The following is an 18,907-nucleotide window of genomic DNA, read 5'->3' as shown; positions in this document are numbered from 1 at the left end:
ATGGACTGTATAGTCCATGGAATTCTCCAGGCCAGAATACTGGGGTGGGTAGCCTTTCCCTTCTCCAGGGGATCTTCCCAACCCAGGGATCGAACCCAGGTCTCTTACATTGCAGGCGGATTCTTTACCAGCTGAGCCACAAGGGAAGCCCAAGAATACTGGAGTGGGTAACCTATCCCTTCTCCAGCAGATCCTCCCAACCTAGGAATTGAACTGGGGTCTCCTGCATTGCAGGCGGATTCTTTACCAACTGAGCTGTGAGGGAAGCCCCAAGGCTTAGTTTAGTAAGCCTTAAAAATTATCAGTTATTATTGGCCTCATCACTTCACAATCTTTCCCTTCTAGTCCCAATGTCTCCTCTAACTTCCAGACCATTGCACTTGAATGTCTTATGCTGATAAGTCGATTCAGTCGTTTCCGACTCTGTGTGACCCCATAGACGGCAGCCCACCAGGCTCCCCCGTCCCTGGGATTCTCCAGGCAAGAACACTGGAGTGGGTTGCCATTTCCTTCTCCAAGTTCTTCAAATTCAACGTGTCCAAAATGGAATGCTTAATATTTCTTCTCTCTACTAGACCTTCACTTTTCTTTGCATTTTCAACTCAATAAATGGCACCAGTTGCCAAAATTTAGAATCATTTGCAGCATCTTTGCTTTTCCCTGTCATTCTTTACATCCAGTCTATCTCCAAAGACTCTCCATCTCTCCTCTCAAGCGTATATTGCTCCATCCTCATTGTCACATACTTATTGTATGCCTGGATTAACAAACTTTCTCTGCCTAGTGTTGTGTTCATCTAATCAATGCACATTGCAGTAGAAATATCATTTCTACAATGGTAGGTCACATCACTCTTCTGTCTAAAATAGCTCTAATTGGTTCCCCTTTGCTCTCTCAAGTCCAAACCTTTAAACATAGCTTGCAGACTTTTCATTGAAAGGGTGGCCTTTGTACCAGCAATAATCAGAATCATCTGAGAGGCTGTTAGAAGTGCAGTCTTTCAGGTCCCCCTTACTGGAACTACTGAATTAGCATCAACATGGTCATAAGATTACCAGGTAATTAACACTCCAGCAGAGTTTGAGATGCTCTGATTGTCAAGCCCTAATGATGGATACTTCACTAATCCTCCACTCTGTAATTTCCACAGAAGACTCCAATTCTGTGGTGCTACTTTCTGATCCCTGAAGATGCCACACTTTCTCTCTCTGTGACTTTGCTGGAGTGTTTCTGTCCTGCCTAGCTCTCACTCATCTATCATATTCACCAGGGATGTCATGATCTCTGGAGAATATTCTCTGCCATCTTGTATTTATATGAAACATTGTAATGCATTATTCTTCACTGTAATCAGCTCCTTAATTCTTTGACTGTTTACTCCTCTAGACACATGACTCCTTCAGCAAGAGAATTATCTCGTTGCCCATGATATTTTCAAAATTCAACACCATGGCCGGAATACTGAGACATCCAATAAATATTTGGCAAATGATTGTGTGAATAGTAGTTTGACTCTTATACATTCTCTTGTCCCACATACATCACTCACTACCTTGTACCTGATCCAGAATAAAGGAAAATAAACAAGGAAACCATAATCACTATTCGTGACAAGGAGGTAAATAGTCCTCACACACATTTGAGGAATATAAAATAATCTGTTGCAGTAAAACAAATATGATTGCACTCTCCCTGAATACTGTTCACAGATATCACCAAATATGGAGCCAGAGTAAGGATTATCCTCAAACACTGGAGAAAACTAACTCCTTTGAAGTTATTTGAATCTAAAATCACTCAGAAAGTATTATTTAAGTATTAGTGAATTTTTCCAGGGAACAAAATAATTTTGAGGAATATATCCTTGATTAGTGACCCTAAATATTTCTGATCTTTTCAATTTAATATCTATGTGGAGATTTCTTCCTAAAAAGACAATCGTTTGCATTATTGTATTTGTCCTATTGGATCTGGCAGGGACATGGCTCACTGGTGATCAAAGGAACAAGACACTCCTCTACTCCTCATTTCCAGGCTGTTTCTGTCTGTTTCTGGATAACCATGTCCCAGGGGGTGAATAAAGAATGACCCCAGGCTCCCAGTGTTTAAATAAAACATTTTAGAAGAGCTGCTTCGATTATACTTTCTCAAGAGCTTTCCTCAGAATGTTTGAGACTTATTCCTGATTTTAAATACTTTCCCAGAGGATAAGTAACTATTGCTATTTGTGTTTCTTTTTTCTTATGGGTCTCTTTATAGCTCCTCCCGTTTATCCCATCTGTCTCTGATTGTCTGTTTTCTTTCCATTACTAGCTCTCACTCTTAAAATTTCATCTAGTATGTTTTATTATGTTGGTCCACTTAACGAATAGGGGTTTCTTTTAAAAAACCAATCCATCATTAAAGTTTTTCACTACAAAGAGTATGCTTTCAAATAGCCACCTTAACATAACTAAACATATAAATATGCATGTGTGTGTGTGTGTAGTAATGTATATTTTAAAGAGACTTTTAGTTAAAAATAAAAACCCTAATCTCTAGTCATACCTCTTCATTAGTTTTTGTTTTTAATTTTGCCTTGCATTTACAAAGTGAAAACTAGTTTTAATATGAGCAACCTAAAACACCCTCTGACCATCACATGATTCACCCAAATGTAAGCTGATCACCTCAAACCTCGGAGCTTGTGGTTGGGGGTGTTTAAAGTAAAATGACACAAGTGGAAACAGCCCTGGACTGATCCAGCCCTGTTCTGATCACTTATGTGATCAGAAAATACTGGGTCTTATTCCCTTTTACCTTTTTCCCCTAACAAATTTAAAAGAAATAAATTTTTGGAACATGATTCTTCCTTAAGACAGACAAGTTTGAATGCTGAGAAATTTGTTTTTGATGAGTTAAATTTATCATATAAAGCAGCAGTTTGCTTTTAAATGCCTTGTTTATGGACATTTTAAAGACACAGTGGATAATCTTCACTAAATAGGGCCACTCTAATTAGAGTTTCTACAAACTAATCGAAGAGAAGAAAGAGAAGGACTTCTTTTACACAAATAATGGTTCATTTAAACCTGAGATAACAGGACTTGTTATGATTGACCTAGTAACATTCTTTTGAAGAAGACGGGAGTCCTAGAAAGACTGCCCTAAGAAAGAGTCCCAACTGGAGGTGTTGGGCTGTAATCATGCAAAGGGTATGGAATCAGAAGACCCAGACTGGAGTCTAGTACTTTTGGCTTTAGTTTCCTTACCCACAATATTTAGCGATAATAAAAGGGATCATTAAACATACCTGGTCTTGTGTTGTTAAAAGCATCAAAAGAGATAAATTCGTATGAAATTTTGAAAAACTGCAAGATCAGATATAAATCCACAAGCTAAAGGAAAATAACACTATCAGCAGAATCTTCTTGGAAAATAAGAGAATACAACTTTGGTGGAAAAGAATAGAAGGTGAAGGTAAAACAACTCTGTTATGCTTAAGAACAAAGAACTAATAATAGAAATGAAGGTTATTCAACACTGACAGTATCTACTTACAAAATAAATAAAATTTAGAGCAGCTTATAGCAATATTGCAAATTAAAGGAAAGAAAGAAATGATGGTAGGGAAATTTTCTTGTATGTGTGAGCTACTACCTCCCATGGTTGAAAGTCTCAAGCTTGTCACAGATCCTGAATGGCATAACTGAGGGCCAGCACTGCTAGCTGAATACTGTGAACAAGTCCCAGTTCAGTGTAATCCCACAGGAAGTCAGTTCTCAGGAAGAAGTTCCTTTCTGAGTCCTTAGTGGCCAAAGTGCCCTGAGAACAGTTGGAGACACATTGACTCAGATCACTGTCTTTAGCATGTGCACAAGCAGATTAGAGCATGGCATGTTCATTTAAGGGTTTGTTGTTATCACTGGGAAACACACACAGATTTTGAAGAAAGGACTGGAAAGAGGACACATTCCCTCTTCTAAAGGTAAACCCCACAACTTTGCCAATCCTTTTAACATCAGGAATGGTAGCAATCTTGGTGGATGTTGACCAGCTCTAGCTAACAATCCAGGTCTTATTTATATTCCTTTCAATGGCTTTACTGAAGAGATTGAAAACATGGAATTGACTCAGAAATACCACAATGACATTAACCTTGGCTTCTGCTATGGTTCTCTAAAGTGTCTGATTGATCCTGACTTCGATGGTAATATCTGAGCGGAAGACTGGGAGAGCTTCTCTGAAGGCTATGCACACATTATTTGCTGCTGTTTGAACTGCAATAGTGTTGAGAGTCCATAGTCGTCATCTGTGGTTAGGATGCCAATCTAATCCATCCAGATTTCTGAATCAGGTGGGCCATTGCTTTAGTTTGGTAGAAGTCACTGGACACTGAGCATAAAAATGAAGGAAACTGAATTTTGTCACTTAGGGTTTCTGCAGTAGATTCATAACTCACCTGGAAATGGACAGAATATTTTAGTTATGGTGTTGATGAGCTGCAGGTGGCTATTCATAGTAGATGTTCTTCTCTTTGATTACTATGAGTTTCCATAAAGTTTTCTAAATTCTTTGATCCTTTCTATCCTTCCCCTTCAACGAACTACTTTATAAATAGCTTAAATCATGATAGTTAGGAGCTGATGATTGTTGAGTCATTGCATCTCACTTGTTTTGTCTGTGTATAGTATAAGCAAGGGTTCAGGCTCTACATTATAACTCTGTCTACATGCCTGTATTTATTTATATCTATCTTATATCTCAGGTCAGAGCTACCAGTGTATATGATTTAAATCCTTAGAAATAAATATGGGAAAATGCAACCAGTCAAATAAGCACCATGACTTTTGGGACTCCTTGTTTGTTCAAAATGTGTATATATGGCAACTTTGATGACTTTTATTCTAGATAAATCATCAAGACAAAGAATCATCTGTCCAGGGGTCAGCAAACTTTTTTCTGTAAAGGACCGAATGTAAAATATTTTAACCTTTGTTGGTCACATATTGTCTCTGTCATATATTATGTTTGTATTTTTTTGTAACAACCTTTCAAAAAAATATGTAAAAATCGTTCTTAGTTTGAGAACTCAAGATCTTGAGAGCCACATTTGATCCACAGGCTATATAGATTTCTGACTCCTAATCTATTCAAATGAGCAGTAGCGTTTTGGAAAATCTCCCTACTGTGTGCAAAGTTTTGCCTAATTTACAGCTTTGTTGATTTTATTCTAGGGAGAGTGGTTACCTTCCACAGCGGCCATTGCACCATGCCACTTGCTCAGTGAATTTTTTTCTTTTCTTTTTACTATTTATAGCAGCTACTGGTATGCAGGGAAAGACAATTCACTTTAAAGTCAAACAAACTGTTAGAATCCTGACTGCAATAAATTTGACAAAGTTAGTTAACATTTCTTTCACTGTGAAATGACAGGATTCTTGTGAAGACTGAAGGAGAAAATGTAAATCATTTAAATGGGTATTGGCACACAGTGGACATTCATTCACTAAACCTTAATTGCCTCAGGAGACATTGCTATGCTCAGCTTCACTCTGCTACCTGGGCTTCTGTGAAATCTGTGTTACCATGGAGAGTCCTGTCTACTATTGAGCTATCATGGAAATTACATTTTTACATTAAACATCCATTGTTAAAAATATTCTGCTTTTCTTACTTGTCACCTAACTAGTTTTATACATAGTCCAGAAATGTTGGGCCAAAGCCTTATCTCTGAGATATTTGGGGGAATCGTTCTTTTTTATTTTTTTAATCTAAACTTTTCATTATCGACTGTACTAGGTTACAATATAATGGAACTCTCAGAGTTCCATTATATATATTATATATATATATAATGGCTTCTAATCTTCCTTGAGCTTAGAAAGCAGTGATCTACTGAGGTATAAAGTGATGTCATATGAAGGTTGCTAAGTCGCTTCAGTCGTGTCCGACTCTGTGCAACCCCATAGACGGCAGCCCACCAGGCTCCCCCGTCCCTGGGATTCTCCAGAGTCTTAAGGGATATACACACTTATTTAGTCTGGCTCCAGAAAGTTATATAATTTGAATTCTTATGCATATTTATTATATTATTCATATATGTTTTTATCTGTTCACTTCTATCAGATGGTCACTTCTTGATAATCTGACCATAAGCATTGTCTAACTTTTGGCTTCTGATCTTCCTTGAGCTTAGAAAGCAGTGATCTACTGAGGTATAAAGTGATGTCATATGAAGGTTGCTAAGTCGCTTCAGTCGTGTCCGACTCTGTGCAACCCCATAGACGGCAGCCCACCAGGCTCCCCCGTCCCTGGGATTCTCCAGGCAAGAACACTGGAGTGGGTTGCCATTTCCTTCTCCAATGCATGAAACTGAAAAGGAAAAGTGAAGTCGCTCAGTCGTGTCCTACTCTCAGCGACCCCATGGACTACAGCCCACCAGGATCCTCCATCCATGGGATTCTCCAGGCAAGAGTACCGGAGTGGGGTGCCATTGCCTTCTCCATATGAAGGTTAGTTAGTTCAAAATTGAAGTTGGGGGTACTTGTTTGAGTAATGCACAGGAACTTAGTGCAGGGCTCTGAAACACGTGCTTTGGTCTTTCAGAGACCATGTTGCTTACTTCCTGGTAAGGGCTTACATCATAGGAAGCTCAGTAATTCCAGTCTGTGCTCAAAGCCCTTCCGTAATACTCAAAATGAAATACCAAGCACACCGTAGCTTACAGGATGCTACATGCCCGGCCCCTACACATCTCTGGGAATGCATCTCTTACTCTGTACCTTTCTGCTCAGACTGATCTAGCCCTGTTGATCTTTTGCTTTTGTTTGGACATTTTACCTTCGCACTTACTGTTTTCTCAGCCTAGATGCTTTCCACTCCCCTCCCCCCCGCCCCCGCCCAATCTTCTCTTGGCTGTCTCTTCTCATTCAAGTTTCAGGCTAATCATCATTTCCTTGAGAGTATTCCTTGACTTCTGGCCTATCTACCTCTCACCTCCTTTTCAGTTTTCTTCATGGCATGTAACTGATGTAACTTTAGAAACAAGACAGTTGAGTTGCTTAGAGGCATCTGTCTTATGTAAATCATGCTAAAAGCTGTCAGAAACTAGACCTGACAGATTGGGGGGTGACTACTCCTTAGTGCTTTGATCACTATACTATCCATATTAGGGCACATCCTTTATTTTTTTCTGAAGAGAAAGAAAAGTTAAAGTAGAGGTATCTCTTCAACTAGTTTCCTAGATTACCCTGATCCATTTAGGATGAAGAATATGATCACACCCACCCAACGGTGGTAGAACAAAACCACCTGTGGCATGAGCTGTAAACTCAACGTCCGGGAGACAGCCATGGGTATTTCTGAGTAGCCAGCACCTATGACAGCCTTAACCCTTGGCACGTAGTTGGAATAGTCACACTTAAACTCCACGATTTCTCTGGAGCTGTTGAACTTAGAAACACACCTCAGAGCAGCTGCCATTGCCACTGTGATGTCTGTACACGTGTCATAGATTTCGTACCCTAGTTTGACTCCAGACAATAGTGTTGAATTATTGATCATCTCAATGCTGTGTATCATGGCAAGAGTTTGAAGAAACGTTGATATTTCAAAGCTGTTGAGAAACAAGTGTTTTTGAAATTAGAACATAGCTCTTCTTCAGACATGGTAATATCCAATTTTATCCTAATTTCTGCCTTATGATGGACAATTCCTGAATCACTGAAGTTTACCTTTCGGAGGATCTAAACTTTATTTATTTAAAAACAGGTTTTGATGGACACCTTTCTCAAGAGTATATAGTGGGACTACCCTGGCAGTCCAGTGTTTCCAATGCTGCATGGCACAGCAAAAAAAAATGTTTTTAATGTATATAGGAATCTACAGTTTCTCTAATGGAGTCTGTATAACAGGATTTAATCTTTTCTTGATTATTCAGGATGATTTTGAATACTCAATTTAGTATTCTACAGTATGAAGATGTATCTGATATCTGATATCTGTTACTTTTTGTAGTTAGATGTCAGCATTTTATTGCTGTTCAAGAATCTTCTCTTATAGACTCACTTCCCATTTTTTAATTTTGTGATTCTAAGCTATTGTGGTTGGAAAACAGATGAATAAGAGTCTTAAGAATTACTTACAAAACAGGCTCTGGGTAAAAGCCCAGTAGCTTTCTCCTAGATAAAGTGCAATATTTTAGTTCCGAGGCATGAGTATTTCCTCATTTAGTGGGTTTTTCCAGTTGACTTTGGGACTTGTAATTATTCCAGAGCACTGAATTGTTTGATTACTGACATACTGTTACGTTTACTTCACCCACCACTATATACAAAAGGTTATAAACAGTGCCTAATATATAGTAAGAATTCAAGACATTTTTTGAATGAATAAAACGGGATGTTTTTCAGGGTTTTGATATTTTTAGGTTTCTTTTAATTCATTAGTTAACATAAATTGAATAATATTTGGATAATGCTGTTTGTCACTGCAGCTATCTAAATGTGAAGTTTGGCAATGAGCTTTAAGTTTTTAACTTAAAGAAAGATACAAAAGAGAGAGAGAGGTTAAAGTAATGAGTTGTCTGGCAAATAAAATGCATACTATTTTCAGAGTCCCCTACACGTTAGCTCCATGGGAGTCTGAATCTCTTTTGTTCACCTCAGTATCACCCATGCCTAGAATAGGGCCGAGGTAATGTAGGCATTTAATAAGAGTTGTTCAGTGTTGAGTGAATACCGTTTTCTCTCAAGGAGTGACAATAAGACCAAAGGATGTTCAGTGACCTTTTTGGGGAATAAATTTTTTTAGACAAGATGACTTCTTTTTTAAACATTTTCCATCCTTATTAGTTGGCCTATGATTGTGGCCTTAAATCTATAGTCATTCTTTGGGTGCCAGCTTAGTGCTCTGAAAAATCCTCATTAATGGTTTTTGCAGTGTTCACTGGTATTACTGATAATCAATGATTAAGATGACAGTAGCTCAAAATGTCTAGTTTCTGGAGAGAATGATAGGAAGGAATATTAGAGTGACATGGGAACACATTTTACCTGAAAGCATTCATATAGGACATGCTAAATACTTTTGATTTTAAAAAAGGAGTTTGGGGGAGAATGGATACATGTGTATGCATGGCTGAGTCCCTTTGCTGTTCACCTGAAACTACCACAACATTGTTAATGGGCTACACCCCAATACAAAATAAAAAGCTTTTTTTTTTTTTTTTTTAAAAGGAGTTGAAAAGATGAGATTAAATTTGCATCCAAAAATATCAAGATAAAAAAATCAAGATTTGAGAGTTAGCAGAAAGCACTGGAATCACATTGCCAGAGCAGCAGAAGCTGATGCTGCCTGCCTTTAAAAGTTATCCAGGCCCTTGTTTTACAGAAGAGAAAAATCAGAAGCTGGAACTCAAAGAGTTTAAATCTACAAAATCACTGTCCCCAAACTTAAATTAGAATTCAAATAGTCTGCTCTCCTTAAAGAAAGCTATCTGCAATATCCTCCATTCAGCTTAACTTTTCTATAATACACCATGACAAATGTCTGTTCTATAGTCTAGCTTTCACAATGTAAAGTGTTCACAAATGAACACTCTGAGTTGAAGTGGGATCTTAATTTATTATGGAAGAATTAGATTATTTCAAGAATGAAATAAGTACAGTGTTGACAAAAACATTAGTGTAGAGAAAAATTTTAAGTGCAGTCTATTTTGAAGAATTAAATTCATGTTTGGAACAACCTGCATTTCTGGGTGATAGAAATATAAATGTGCTATGCATGCATGTAGTGGACAGGCTACTACTGTGCCTTCTCATTGGTTTTTTCGTGTAACTTCTGGGGTCATTCTTTTTAGGCAAAATCCAAATAAATACATTAATGGGAAGCATTCATAGCCTCTGGACTTGGAGGCTGATTATACATATAGTACTAATATGGTTTTCTTTTAAGGAAGAATAGCAAGATGTAATTATATGCAACTTAAAAGTGTATGAGTTTAAATTTTATTAAAATGATTTAGATGTTAATACAAGTAAACATTTACATGCCCTAGTCTCACAGTATAAGTTTGAAATCTAAATGTGTTCTCTGAGGCTTTACACACCTGGCACACTTCTGGATTTCTGGCCTTCTGGGTATTCTTCTGAGGACAGAATTTTTTCATGAATGGCAAACAAACCTCCAATCATGATGTGTCCTGGAGAATCGGCAGCCACTAAGTCATCAGGGGTCTGGCAAGGCTGAGAAGCAGCAAAAACAATCACAAAACAGGTCATCAGTAGTGCCATGTTTCTGTCTAATTTGCTCACTTCTTGAGAGTTCTTAGGAATCTCTGAGCTCACAGGTGGCAGGAACATGATTCCTATTTCACCTGTAAACACATATACAGCATGGGACACTGTCAAGGGCCAGAAGCACCCAGTGTTCAAATAGCTGATGATGGTCAAAACAGTTCTTCACCAATACGAACATATCAGACCCTCTCACACCCCATTGTTGATGTGTGATGTGTGTTTAAATACAGCTCCTCACTGTGATAGCATCTTTTACTCTTCTGACATGTCAAAGGCTTTGAGTCATGTTGGTATTTCTTTTGAAGTGGGATATAGAATCTTTAAGAGGGGGCAGTTTGGGAACATTTTCTCACTTTGGAAATGGACAGTTATGCATTTTCAAAGGTATCAAATTCAAGCACAAAAGCTGCAAAGCAGTTTATAAAAAATAGCATCCCAAATTTATTTTCCCAGAAAAACTCTATGTAAAAAATGAAATTCAGTTAAATTTCGATATTTGTGATTTTCAGTTTAATCTAAGTTGGAAAATCTATTACTATTAAGGAGCCTTACAAAGGTAGAAAAACAAAGTTTCAAAAGACTTTGTGCTATAAAACTCAGTGTCATGTGGCAGGAAGTGCTCAGACTTTGCAAACTGACAGATTGGTTGACTCTGCCTACCACTTAGCATATGACCACGAACGAATTACTGAACTTTTCTGGACAATAATTTTCTCATATATAAAATAGGTAAGATACTCTGTCTCACGGATATGTTCTGAAACTTGAGCTGAATCGATTTGTAAAGCTCCTTAATTTTAGTAGGCACTCAGTAATCGGCTCCTGTCTAAATTGATCAGGGCTGCTGTCCCAGAAATACTGTAAACTGGTAGGCCTAGAATCAACAAACACTCATTTCTCACAGGACTGAAGGCTGTGAAGTCCAAGATCATGGAGCTGGCAGACTCAGTGTCTACTGAGAGCCTGCTATAAACCTCACATGGCAGAAAGGGCAAGGGAACTTTCCCAAGGCTGCTTTCATATAGCCACTAACCCAACTTGGAGGGCCCTGCTCTTATGACCTAATCACCTCCTGAAGGCCCCACCTCCTAATACCATCACCTTTAGGCTTAGGTTTTAACATCTGATAGGTACTTCCCTGGTGGCTCAGACAGTAAAGCGTCTGTCTACAATGCAGGAGACCCAGGTTTGATCCCTGGGTCGGGAAGATCCCCTGGAGGAGGAAATGGCAATCCACTCCAGTACTGTTGCCTGAAAAATCCCATGGACAGAGGAGCCTGGTAGGCTACAGTCCATGGGGTCGCTAAGAGTCGGACAAGACTGAGCCACTTCACTTCACTTCACTTTAACATCTGAATTTTGGGAGGATATAAACATTCAGAACAGAGTAGTTCCCTCCTGTTCCTTCCTAAAACCAAACTGAAAGTTATTAATTCCTAAATGTGGAGTGTTTTCCACAATTGGCTAAGTAAATCATTGTTCAAACCTCTTTCTCAAACATCTTAAATGCTTGCCTGGTGGAAATGATGATGTTTGTGATAGAACCATTAGCTGGCTATAGTCTCCCTACAATGTAAATCCATTACTAAGTTCAGCATAAGGAAAGATAAATGTATATTAATTACTTTGGAATTTCACTGGGCATGTTATCTTCACTGTTGTAGTTTCTATTACTATCAAGATTTAATTTTGGACCAGGGACAAAAGTTTTAGCCATCATTTTGAATCTAAAATTACTATACATTTTATGCAATTTTAAAAGACTTAAAAATTACAATAATAATTGCTATTTCAAAAAAAATTTTTTTAATTAACTGCTTCTGAAAGATAAAAATTGGAAAAAAATTTCCAGTGAGATGAATTACTGATGGCACTAGCTTGCTCCTCCTCTGATCTCAAGGTTCTATATTTCTTTGAAATTTTCTTTATGTAAAGACATATCTGTCTAGTATCATTTAAAAGTGATAGCACAGAAGTGATAGCACTAGCCAAGTAATTCTCATACAGACACCATTACCCTGCTTGGACAAGTACAGTAAGGGATGTAAAATCAATGAGTAAGTGTGCTTTGCACTGTCATTAGTTTACAGCACTTTGGTAGGGTGAGTCGCTGCAGCCCAGTGAGCTAATCTGAGCTACAGTGGTTACTAGATATGATCAGCATCTCAAATGGGCTATTACTACTATTGCCCACTTGCAATAATCAAATTATCAATGCATATGATGTTTAAGCAGCATTGGATGCTAGAGGGATACCACTGTATCATACATCACAAAGTACAGCAAACTTCAGCTTGGAGAAGGCGATGGCACCCCACTCCAGTACTCTTGCCTGGAAAATCCCATGGACAGAGGAGCCTGGTAGGCTGCAGTCCATGGGGTCACGAAGAGTCGGACACGACTGAGCGACTTCACCTTCACTTTTCACTTTCATGCATTGGAGAAGGAAATGGCAACCCACTCCAATGTTCTTGCCTGGAGAATCCCAGGGACAGGGGAGCCTGCACAGAGTCGGACACGACTGAAGCAACTTAGCAGAGGTAAAATTAGATGGCCGAGGCCCAAATCACCAATGGAACTAGTTAGCTGCAAAGCTAAGTAATTGATTTCATTTAGTTGGATTTCTGGGCTTCCCTGATAGCTCAGTTGGTATAGAATACACCTGCAATGCGGGAGATCCTGGTTGGATTTCTGGATTGGGAAGATCCACTGGAGAAGGGATAGACCACCCACTCCAGTATCCTTGGCTTCCCTTGTGGCTCAGCTGGTAAAGAATCTGCCTGCAATGCAGGATACCTGGGTTTGATCCCTGGGTTGGGAAGATCCCCTGGAGAAAGGAAGGGCTACCCTTTCCAGTATTCTGGCCTGGAGAATTCCATGGACTGTATAATCCATGGACTACAGTCCATGGGGTCGCTAAGAGTTGGACAAGACTGAGCGATTTCAGATATGTAAGTATTTGAATTTCAAATTTTGAAAGTAGTTGGATTTCAAATATGTAAGTAATTTTCGAGTTGGTTCTTAAGAAGATTATAAAATAATTGAGTCAAATTTTGGTGTTCTTGCAATTTTTCATCTGCCAGTTCCTTTGTTCCTCTTTGTTTACTCACCTTGTCTGTCTTCCATCATTGTGTACTCCTCGCTGAATTGTCAGTTATCACTGCAACACTTCTGCCCCATCATACACCATCTGCTGTACTCCTGCCTGTAATTGAAAGTTCTCTCCTAGCATTTTGTTTGTGTGTAATATATAGATTTAGCACTTGAAAGTTAGTGTTCTTGAATGTTCAACATAGGGGACATTATCCTACTCAGGCCCCCCTAGTATATCCATGAAAGTCTGTGAATCCCTTAAAATTGTATAACAATTTTGAGTGGACATGCATGTGTGTGTTTTTTGGGGGGAGAGCAGGCAGTGCTTTTTATCAGATTCTCAGAGTCTGTTTCCCACAGAGAAGTTAAGCACTACTGTCTATTAGAACTGATTGGAGCCTTGCTTCCCAGGAAACAAGGGAATGTTTTCCAAGATAATGATACTGCCTTTGTTATCCATTTGTACCTCCAATCATTCTCACTAATCTTCCACTAACAACTTCATCATTTGCTTGATATCCAGTCGTCATTTAAAGCCACCAGTCAAAAGACCCACAAAGTACTTCTCATCACTTGCAAAGCAGATCACAACTAGATCACCACTCTAAGAAAACCTACTTACCTTACTGACCATAAAATGAAGGGAAGGATTGCTGTTTCCCAGTGAAGTTAAGCAGCAGAAACAGTCTATACTGTTTCATTAGTTCAAAACAGAACAGACCAAGTATTCATGTTGCAAAGCTATTTTCATTTTCTCTTTTTTTTTTTTTGCCAGTCATGCAAAAATGCTGTTATTAAAATAAATACTTTGTTATAATTTGAGGGTGTGTGTGTGTGTTCCCCTCTCTAAGAGGAGAACTTTAGTAATTTAGGTTGCCATTGAGATCTACCTTTCACAGTCTCACATGGAATGGTAATATAGCATTTCATCATCCTCTCTTTTAACTCTGATATACTGTTCCAGTTATACAAATACTTCTTTTGCCCAGCTCAGTCCTAATTGTAAATTAGGCAAGGAAATAAAAATCCCAAAGGATTAACCTCAGTATCCAATCATTGTCTCAGCCTTCTTTTTATGTATTAATTGAATCTCCCACACTTATCTTCAGTGGAGTTATAAAAAAGTTATAAGGCTTTCATCTTTTGTCTAAGTTGCACATACTTGAAAGCCATTTTCAGTATCAAGCTAAATTATAAATTCCTTGAAAAAACAAATCTGCTGAATCACTATTTTCAAGTTGTTGATACAATTGGCTGATTGAAGGTTTCACTTTTCAGTTTTTTGATGTACACATATATAGTCCAAGACAAGCGCTAAGCTTTCTTTTCTCAATGATGAATAAGTAATGCTTAATTTATAAAATAAACTTTCTTCAGAAATTTCTAAACTGTGTTCCTGTATCCCCACATTCCCTAGTAAACATTCTGCACACAATGCTTATGTTAGTGACAAACCTATTCCTTCTTACCCGGGTTACTCTGTTGAGCCCAAAGTTGAAAAAGTCTAAAGATCACTGTATGTTACCCTACTGATGTTGATACTAGAGTATTTTCCACCTGTTTGTATTTGGTTTTGGCTTTAAATGTGTAAGTTCCTTAGAGAACTCATTCATTTTCTTCACAGCGCTTATTAATATCTCTCACCATTAATTTTTTGTTTACTGTCCACCTCCTCTATTACATTTTAAAACTCTGCAAGGATAGAGGTTATGTCCATAAGGTTACTTGACTGTATCCAGTATCTCATACAGGGCCCAGCACATGGTAGACACTCAATAATAAGCTGTTGGACAAATGAATGAATACTTTGAAACAGGACAAAAATGAAAGGCTACAGTTTAGACTGCTGTTCTTGACTGGGTGCACATAGCTTTGGGAATCTACAACACCCATAGAAACTCTGAAAGCTGAATATTGGTGAATCCCACCAAAAAAAAGCAGCTAAAAAGCTAAAAAGAGAAACTCCCAAGTTCACATTGGTTTTCTCTGATTTGTAATCGCAGAAGGAAGATTTGTATTGAAGTCAATGATACTTGCTCCCTTATTTATTCATTCTCCACCTTCCACTCATAATGAGCTAAATAGTGAGCACCTGGCTGATTGTAGCCCCAACAGACTGTTCACTACTGACCTGTTATTTGTTTTCAACATACTCCATGAGGTTCACAGTTCACATTGTGAATGTCACATGTGAGTGTTTTAAGGATAAATAACTTTTTATATGTGCTACACATACAGCTGTTCAATTCAAATCACTAACAGGAACAGGCCGAAGTAAGTGATAAGTAGACAAGAAACTCAGAACGCTGTCATATGAACAGCTCATCAGTGGAAAAACAGCAAAGTTGCTCAGGAATGGGTATTTCCCTTTATAGGTTCCCATCAACATAGGCAGAAGTAAAGATGTTGTGAGTTTGAGTGGGAAATAGGACCCAGTGTAAGAGACAAGCTCAACTTTTCTGCCCTTGAGATTTCAGATAATCAACAGATTTAATCCCTCAAACAAAGGCAGACAAATTTGGTTAAACCAGGTTGGTGAATTATTGCAGATCTAGCTGCTTCTGTTGGCAAGCAATCACTGAAGGGTTTTTTCAAAGTTTACTTATAGAAAGAGATAACAGAACTATTGAAAACAAACAGGTAAAAATCTTCTCTGTTATGATTACAAAAGACAGTAAAACAGATATCTTACTAAGAAAGATAATAATTATACTTATGACTACTATATAGAATCCTAGTTGGTTAGATTGACCAGCATTGTTTAGCTCTGAATCCATTCAATTTGTCCTCAAATATTGTAGAAATAAATGTATATAATTCTTTAAATGTATAAAGTGGAAAATGAGAGTTGGAAACAAGAATAAAATTGAAACATAAACATTCGTGTGCTGATAGACTACTATCTATTTCTATCAAAGGAAAACTGATCATGTAGCAACTCAATGCTTTAGGAGAAATGTAGAGAGAACTTGGGTCAGTTATACTTACAATTCTATTCTCAGGTATAATTTATCTGAAATAGTCTCAGTTGCCTGGCCATTGATCAAAGTTACTTTTCATTTGTTTATACATTCTTTCCTTTCTTGGTTAAAAGGCATATTAAACTGTGCCTATGCTATATTTGTCAGAGAAGGCAATGGCACCCCACTCCAGTACTCTTGCCTGGAAAATCCCGTGGACGGAGGAGCCTGGTAGGCTCCAGTCCATGGGGTCGATAAGAGTCGGACATGACTGAGCGCCTTCACTTTCACTTTTCACTTTCATGCATTGGAGAAGGAAATGGCAACCCTCTCCAGTGTTCTTGCCTGGAGAATCCCAGGGACGGGGGAGCCTGATGGGCTTCCGTCTATGGGGTCGCACAGAGTTGGACACGACTGAAGTGACTTAGCAGCAGCAGCACACTATATTTGTATTCAATAAATACTTAAGTGTCTTCTATGTCTCTAGCATAGGGGCTGGAGAAACAAAAGTGAACAAAACAGAAAAATAAATCCATCTCTCGTGAGGCTTACACTGTAATGGAGGAGGCCAATAATTACAGAAAATGTATGTTTTATAATATATTAGAAGGTATAAGAAGGTTGTAAAGAATAAAGAAGCAAAAAGGGAGATAGAAGTTCCAGAGTTGGTAAGGCAAGTTCGTCGTTCAAAGGCTTGCTGAGAAGATGAGACATTTGAACAAAGATTTTAAAAAGGTGAGGGAGAGGAGCCTGTGGATATGGGAGGACAGAGTGATCCAGTTACAAAGGCTTGACGAGGGAGACTTCCGTGGCAGCCTAGTGGTTAAGACTTCGCCTTGCAGTGCATGTAGTCTGATCCTTGCTTGGGGAACTAAGATCCCACATGATTTGTGGTCAAAAAACCAAAACATGAAACAGAAGCAATAAAGACTTAAAAAAAAAGTTGAATAGAGAGCATCCAGAATAGCAAAGAGCAGCATTTGGAGTAAAGGGAGTAAGGAGGGGGGCAGTAAGAGATGAATTAGAGAAATGACTGGGGACCATATATGAGGGCCTTGTAGATCATTGTAAGGACTTTGACTTTAAATGAGAAGTTATTGAAAGGTTGTGAATAGTAGAGTGATATATATCTTAATTTACATTTTTTAGATCACTTCATTGCTTTTTCATGTTCTTTTTCAAAAGCTTTTATTGGCGTATAGTTGGTTTACAAAGTTGTGTTACCTGATTTAAGTTGTTAAAGGGTCAGTTTGTTTCTGTGTTGAGAGTAGATCGGAAGAGAGTTAGTAGTCATTACAATAATTTAGGCAAGATGATGGTGGCTCTGGTGAGCCTAGTAGTAGCAGAGAAAGTCAGAAGTAGTCAAGTTTTAGATGTATTTAAAAACCACAGCCAACAGAAGTTGCTGACTTACTTAGAAAAATTGCCAGCTCTAAAATTCAATTTTTTTTCTTTTTTCAATTTCTATTACAGCTACACTAAGGATGTGGGTATAGATTCAGGAAGTCAAATTATTTGGCTATAGAACCTATATTTTGAAATAGGTAAATGTTCAAGAAAAACTACATAATATTTCTCTATATTTTGTACTATCACTATTTTTCCTAAAATATTCAATAAAATGAGATAAAAGATAAAACACAGTTTGTATTTTTCTCTTACCACCACTAAGTATGTGGTAAATATTATTTTTAATGAGGTGTGGCTGAAACATTTATTTTGAGCTTCATGGTTCTGTCTTGGTGTTTACCTAACAATAGCATAATATGTCCATCTTGGAAAATGCAAAAGATCAAACATTTGGCTTCAAAGACAGTAAAGGACAAACAGGAAAAGAACAATCATTGACAGTTTGCAACTTTTGAACTCTGTCACTCTCTCTTACTTGGTGTGTTTCCACACATCACTTTCATGCTTAGTTTAAAACTACTAGAACTTGCTTTAGTAAACAAGACATGATAAAAGCATTTTCTTTTGATTATGAAGTAAACCAAAAATTTAAACTCCACTTAAGAAAATTATCTTCCAGGAGATACAAGAAAAACAAAACGCTTGTGAGTTACAGTTTCAATGAATGATAGAATGCTAGCAAGAGAGGTGTCTGATGACTTCCTAGTTCAAGTACTAGGAAGATCGGGAGGAGAATTTTACGTGAGCAACTAGAGCCTGGAGAATCCCAGGGACGGGGGAGCCTGGTGGGCTGCTGTCTATGGGGTCTCACAGAGTCGGACACGACTGAAGTGACTTAGCAGCAGCAGCAGCAGAGGAAGAGAAAAAATAAAATCTCCAGGTCAATGCTTCCCAAACTTACTTAAGATGTTAATAGTTGTCCTTTGATAAAAGGATTTTTATTTAATTAAATGGGAAACTTTGAGTTAGACTAAGTAAGCATCAGTTCAGTTCAGTTCAGTTCATTTCAGTCACTCAGTCGTGTCCAACTCTTTGTGACCCCATGAATCGCAGCACGCCAGGCCTTCCTGTCCATCACCAACTCCTGGAGTTCACTCAGACTCACGTCCATCAAGTCAGTGATGCCATCCAGCCATCTCATCCTCTGTCACCCCCTTCTCCTCC

The 18,907-nt window shown here is 38.2% G+C and overlaps 2 protein-coding genes across 2 annotated transcripts in view; one reads left to right on the top strand and one right to left on the bottom strand.

Annotated features, from left to right (window-relative positions):
- GPRC6A (G protein-coupled receptor, class C, group 6, member A) overlaps positions 1 to 10,274 on the bottom strand; it is a 20,557-nt gene extending 10,283 nt beyond the window's left edge. Inside the window, 6 exon segments of the mRNA XM_010861811.1 lie at positions 4,138 to 4,277; positions 4,280 to 4,312; positions 4,315 to 4,441; positions 7,294 to 7,597; positions 10,091 to 10,124; positions 10,127 to 10,274. Coding sequence (XP_010860113.1) covers positions 4,138 to 4,277; positions 4,280 to 4,312; positions 4,315 to 4,441; positions 7,294 to 7,597; positions 10,091 to 10,124; positions 10,127 to 10,274 — 786 coding nt within the window.
- Positions 1 to 18,907, top strand: part of RFX6 (regulatory factor X, 6) — a 122,433-nt gene that overhangs the window by 14,188 nt on the left and 89,338 nt on the right. The window lies entirely within an intron of this gene.

The sequence above is a fragment of the Bison bison genome, unplaced genomic scaffold (genome assembly GCF_000754665.1).
Source record: "Bison bison bison isolate TAMUID 2011002044 unplaced genomic scaffold, Bison_UMD1.0 scf7180017864473, whole genome shotgun sequence".
Lineage (NCBI taxonomy): Eukaryota > Metazoa > Chordata > Mammalia > Artiodactyla > Bovidae > Bison > Bison bison.
Note: the sequence above shows the minus strand (reverse complement) of the source record. Positions and strands in the feature narration are given on the sequence as shown.